At 40.4% G+C, this 5,978-nt stretch overlaps 1 protein-coding gene across 3 annotated transcripts in view; it reads left to right on the top strand.

The window, feature by feature from the left end:
* EP300 (E1A binding protein p300) overlaps nucleotides 1–5,978 on the top strand; it is a 106,089-nt gene that overhangs the window by 39,843 nt on the left and 60,268 nt on the right. For 2 of the 3 annotated variants that reach the window (XM_023509282.1, XM_003783168.3), the window contains exons 4-6: nucleotides 1,032–1,293; nucleotides 3,059–3,172; nucleotides 4,719–4,964. In XM_023509282.1, coding sequence (XP_023365050.1) covers nucleotides 1,032–1,293; nucleotides 3,059–3,172; nucleotides 4,719–4,964 — 622 coding nt within the window. The remainder of the gene's footprint in view (nucleotides 1–1,031; nucleotides 1,294–3,058; nucleotides 3,173–4,718; nucleotides 4,965–5,978) is intronic. The other variant, XM_023509283.1, reaches the window with a different exon arrangement.

Raw genomic sequence — 5,978 nt, 5'->3', positions numbered from 1 at the left:
CCCCCTGGGTAGAGTGCCATGGCATCACAGTTCACAGCCATAGCAACCTCCAACTCCTGGGCTCAAGCGAGTCTCCTGCCTCAGCCTCCCACCTCAACCTCCCAAGTAGCTCAAGACTTGGACACAGGCGCTTGCTACAACGCCTGGCTATTTTTTGGTTGTAGCCATAATTGTTGTTTGGCGAGCCCAGGCTGGATTCGAACCCGCTACCTTAGGTGTATGTGGCTGGCGCCTTAGCCACTTGAGCCACAGGCACCGAGCCTGTAATTTGTTTTATTACTAAATTGAGCTGCCTTATTTATTTATTTTTTGAGACAGAGTCTCATACTGCCCTTGGTAGAGTGCTGTGGTGTCACATCTCACATCAACCTCAAACTCATGGGCTTAAGTGATTCTCTTGCCTTAGCCTCCCAAGTTGCTGGGCCACAACACTCGGCTATTTGTTTTTGGAATTGCCATTGTTGTTTAGCTGGCCCAGACTGGGTTCTAACCCACCAACCTGGGTGTATGTGGCTGGCGCCCTATCCACTGATCTATGGGCATTGCCCTAAATTGAACTTGAAGATAGGAGGTAGTGTTTATATTTGAGTTGTGTATGTCAAAAAATAGAGTCTGAGGCTGGGCATGGTGGCTCATGCCTATATTCATAGGACTCTGGGAAGCCAAGGCAGGAGGATTTCTTGAGCTCAAGAGATCGAGACCAACCTAAATAAGTGAGACCCTGTCTCCACTAAAAATAGAAAATAACTGGGCATTGTTGTAGGTATCTATAGTCCTGGCTATTTGGGAGGCTGAGTCAGGAGGATTGCTTGAGCCCTGGAGTTTGAAGTTGTTGTGAGCTAGGCTGATGCTGATGCCATGGCACTCTAGCCTGGGTTATAGAGGAAGACTATCAAGGGGGTAAGGGGAGGCTGACCTATACTAATCAACCATAAAGGTTTTCATTGAAAATATCCAGGACCCTGTTTTTTCAAAGATAGCATACTGTGGACATGTACTATTAAATGTATCTTTATTATTATATCCCTTAGGGCCAGCAACCAACCCCCCAGGTCCAGCAGCCAGGCCTGGTGACTCCAGTTGCCCAGGGGATGAGTTCTGGGGCACACACAGCTGATCCAGAGAAGCGCAAGCTCATCCAACAGCAGCTTGTTCTCCTGTTACATGCTCACAAGTGCCAGCGTCGGGAGCAGGCTAATGGGGAAGTCAGGCAATGTAACCTTCCCCACTGTCGCACAATGAAGAATGTCCTAAACCACATGACACACTGCCAGTCAGGCAAATCCTGCCAAGGTGAGTGTGCTCATAGGATTACTGTGCTTAGCAATTAATACTATATTTACAATCAGGTAGAAGGGAGAAACTGTGATTGAGTCCATTTTGAGGTAGTAGAGAAATGTTTAGTACCTTGATTGTGATGACAGTATTATAGGAGTACACATATGTCCAAGCTCATCAGAATATACATGTTCAACAAGGACAGTTTTACATTTCAATAAAGCTTCAAGAAAAGTTCTAGGATGGGTGCATTGGTTCACACCTGTGATCCTAGCGCTTTGGGAAGCCAAGAAGGAAGGATCACTTGAAGCCAGGAGTTTGAGACCAGTCTGAGCAACATAATGAGACCTTATCTCTACCAAAGTAAAAAGATTAGCCAGGCTTATGCCTGTAGTCTCAGCTACTTGGGACGCCAAGGCAAGAGGATCGCTTGAGTACAGGTGTTGGAGGTTGCAGTATACTGTGATCATGCCAGGGTAGTCTGAGCAACAGAGCAAGACCGTATCTATCTATCTATCTATCTATCTATCTATATATATATTTTTTTTTTTTTTTTTCAGGTAACAAAAGATTTCATTTAGGAAGAACAAAGCTTAGGGCACTTCCAAGGAGAGCTGGAAGTGGGTCACTCTTGATACAGGATTCTCCCATTCTTTAGGCCCAGGCGAGCTCAGAAATCAGACCCCTATTTCTAGGTACAAACAGGCTGCCTTTTCCAGGCCACACCCTCTGGGCTCTGGAAAAAATAAAATATAAGGAAAAATAAGCTTTCCATTGTCTTGATATACTTCCAGTTTATCCACTCATTTGGTAAAGAACATGTTGGCTATGTCCAGTTTTTGGTAATTACAAAAAAGCTGCTATAAATGAATCTGTTCTGAGGCTCCTTTACTGACAGTGTATGATCTTTTTTTTTTTAGGAAATAGTAAAAATTCAGTTATTTTGTAAGTAAGGACATACGGTTATTGGTAGAAGAAGTTTTATTTATTTTTTTTTGAGACAAGAGTCTCACTATTGCCTTGGGTAGAGTGCTGTGGCGTCACAGCTCACAGCAACCTCAAACTCATGGGCTTAAGCGATTCTCTTGCCTCAGCCTCCCAGGAAGCTGGGACTACAGGCGCCTGGCTATGTTGTTGTTGTTGTTGTTGTTTTGTTGTTGTTGTTGTTGTTGTCATTGTTGTTTAGTTGGCCTGGGCCGGGTTTGAACCTGCCATCATGGGTGTATGTGGCCAGCACCATACACACTGAGTCATGGGCGCCGCTGGTAGAAGAAATTTTAAATTTCCCTGTTGTTGTGATTCTCACAGACTTTGCTTTGCCTCAGCGTAACATACCTCAAATACTGTTGAGGGTTTGCTAATTGTCATGTGGGCACATATTCAGTTTAATATACTTCCATGCAGCCAGTTTTACATAATCTGTTGTAATTGGCATATGTAGTCATTAAAACCTGTTTTCATAGGCATGTGTATCATTGTACTGGTTTGGAATATCTTAGAACAAAGTAGGTTGTACAGAATGGTTGTACAGAATGAGGGCTCTAGAGCCAGACAAGTTGAGTTTGAATTTCAGTTTGGGTACTCTGAGTTTGTGCAAATGATTTGAACCGTTTTTGCCTGTTTTCTCAACTGTGAATTCTCTATTAATAGGATCTTAACCTATCGTGTTGTTATGAAGATGAAATGAGTTAATGTATTTGTGGGACTTTTTAGGTTATTCATTAGCTTCTGTTAAAATGTAAAAATAACCTCTAGGGAAAAAAATTTTTCTTCTCTCTAGTGGCACACTGTGCATCTTCTCGACAAATCATTTCACACTGGAAGAACTGTACAAGGCATGATTGTCCTGTATGTCTACCCCTCAAAAATGCTGGGGATAAGAGAAATCAGCAGTGTAAGTAATGAAGTATTTTGAGAGTTTGTACTAAAAGTATTCTTAGAATCTCACTTGTGTGATTTGATGGGATTTAGAGTCCTTACTCATACTGTGAGATTCCTGTGAGTAGCTGGTCTGATCCTACCATTTCGAAAAATAGTATTTTTCCTTATGCTTTTTCTGCTTTGTATTAAGCTCACATTAGTGCATACAGTTGACCTTTTTGGCAGATAAATTTAGATCCAGGAATTCTCAATATTCTTTATGAAAACAGCAACAGGAGAATTTATTAATATATGAATTTTAAGGAATACTCCTTTGAAATTGGGCAAGTTGTTCTTTTATACCTGTGACCCACATATCCCAGTGATTTTAAATTATTCATATAGAAAAAATTCAGATTATTTTTATAATCTTGTGTTAGGGAAGAGCTTTTCTTATAGTAGACTCAATTTCAGACCACGTTCAGTGGCTTATGCCTGTACTCCCAACAGAGGTAGGATGATCACTTCAGGCTCACAAGATCAGCCTGGGCAACATAACAAGATCCTATACCTACAAAACAGTTAAAAATTAGCCAGGTACACATCATGCCTATAATCCCAGCTATGTGGGATGTTGAGGCAAGAGGACCACTTGATCAGGCCTAAGAGTTCAAGGCTACAGTGAGCTATGATGATGCTACTGCACTCTAGCCCAGGCAATAGAGTGAGGTCCAGTCTCGAGAAAAAAAACAAATATGAGTTACGGAGAGGTAAAAAGATGGCATTTTTGAAGTGCAGCTACCTCTTCTCTTTAGCAACACAACATCTTGGGTTGAACAACAAATTCGAGAAGTAAATGTATAATGTGAATATGGAATTACATTTTATACATTTATGAAGAAATCATAAATAATCCAGTGGAAAAATTGAGAATAAAAATGGATAATTCACTAGAGGGGGTAAAATCCAGCAGAGCTCAGTATTAAATTAAGAAATGAAAAAAGGTACCATTTCTCTCTTGTCACATTGGCAGAATTGTTGCGTGGTGTTAGTATTTGGCTCTAACGCATTTATAGGCTGTTGGTAGAAAAGATTGATATAGCCTGTGGGAAGCCTGTTTGCTATTGAAGATCGATCATAAGCCTTTCATACTAACAATCTGATCTCCCTTGAACAATCAGTTCTGCATCTAGGTATTTTTTTAAGGAAGTAATGGGAAATGAGAGACATTTTGTAGCATGTAATAATTTTATGTTCTATGAAATTTACAATATATTAGTTTTGGTTAGTTTTTTTTTTTTTTTAAGGCAGAATCTCAAGCTGTTGCCCTGGGTAGAGTGCTGTAGCATCATAGCTCACAGCAACCTCAAGCTTGGGCTTGAGCGATCCTCTTGCCTCAGTTTTTCTATTTTTAGTAGAGATGTGGTCTCGCTTTTGCTCAGGCTAGTCTGGAACTTGTGAGCTCAAGCAAATCCACCTGCCTCCGCCTCACAGAGTACTAGAATTACAGGCATGAACCACCGTGCCCAGCCTTTCTTACCACTTTCAATGTTGTGATACCATATCTTTGTGTTTTCTAGCAATTTTGACTGGAGCACCTGTTGGACTTGGAAATCCTAGCTCTCTTGGAGTGGGACAGCAGTCTACCCCCAGCCTAAGCACTGTCAGTCAGATTGATCCTAGTTCTATAGAGAGAGCCTATGCAGCTCTTGGACTACCCTATCAAGTAAATCAGATGCCAACACAGCCCCAGGTGCAAGCAAAAAACCAGCAGAATCAGCAATCTGGACAGTCTCCCCAAGGCATGCGGCCCATGAGCAACATGAGTAAGTTTGTGTTGTCCTGGTAACATGGTATTGGTTGTGTGTGTAAATAACATCTGTATGTACAGAATTAACTCCTTAATTTGTTACATTCTTTTTCTTTCCTTTTTCTTGCACAGTACATGTTTAATGTTGTAGAGTAATTATTTTTAAAAATTATATGTAAAAGCCAGCTTATATTTATCTAACAGGTATTTGTCACTGGTTCAATATATTCTCCTTGATAGTTTTTTTGCACATGTGAAGTTAATTTTAATTTATAGAAATGGGATCCCACATATTATTACCTGACAAACTTTTATTAACACTTGCGTATATATGTCTCTCCTATTCAGTACTCAATGTATCCTTTAAAATGGTTGTATCGTATTTCACTTTATGGAACAAATTTTTATAGATGGACATTAAGGCTTCTAATTATTTCACTATTTTAAACCAGATAACATGGCCTGGTGCCTGTAACTCAGTGGTTAGGGTGCCGGCCACATGCACCAGGACTGGTGGGTTTGAACCTGGCCAAAACCTGCTAAACAGTGGCAACAATAACCAAAAAAAGGGGAAACAGTGTCTAAGTCTCTGTCTCAAAAAAAGGAAAAAGAAAAATACAAATTAGATTTGGTTTCTTCTCTCCCTTTCCATATTAGGCAGAATTTCGCCCATTTCCTTGAGTTTTTAGGGTGTTCATCTAATGCAGTTTTCTATCTCTGATCTGGAATTTCATCTTTTTAAATTGATTATTTCCTATTCATTTTTCAAATTTCTGTGTGTTCTTAATATAGCTCTTTTATTGTGCTTATATCATCTTACTTAGTTCTTTTGTCTGTACACCCTCAAAGTTATTTACATCTTAATTTCTTGGTATTTCTTTTTCTCCTTTTCTCTTACTTTATTTTTCTTTTGAGACAGAGCCTCAAGCTATCCCCCTGTGTAGAGTGCTGTGGCATCACAGCTCACAGCAACCTCCAACTCCTGAGCTCAAGCGAGTCTCCTGCCTCTGCCTCCCAAGTAGCTGGGACT

The sequence above is a fragment of the Otolemur garnettii genome, unplaced genomic scaffold (assembly GCF_000181295.1).
Source record: "Otolemur garnettii isolate 467f Iridium unplaced genomic scaffold, OtoGar3 scaffold00007, whole genome shotgun sequence".
Taxonomy (NCBI): Eukaryota; Metazoa; Chordata; class Mammalia; order Primates; family Galagidae; genus Otolemur; species Otolemur garnettii.
Note: the sequence above shows the minus strand (reverse complement) of the source record. Positions and strands in the feature narration are given on the sequence as shown.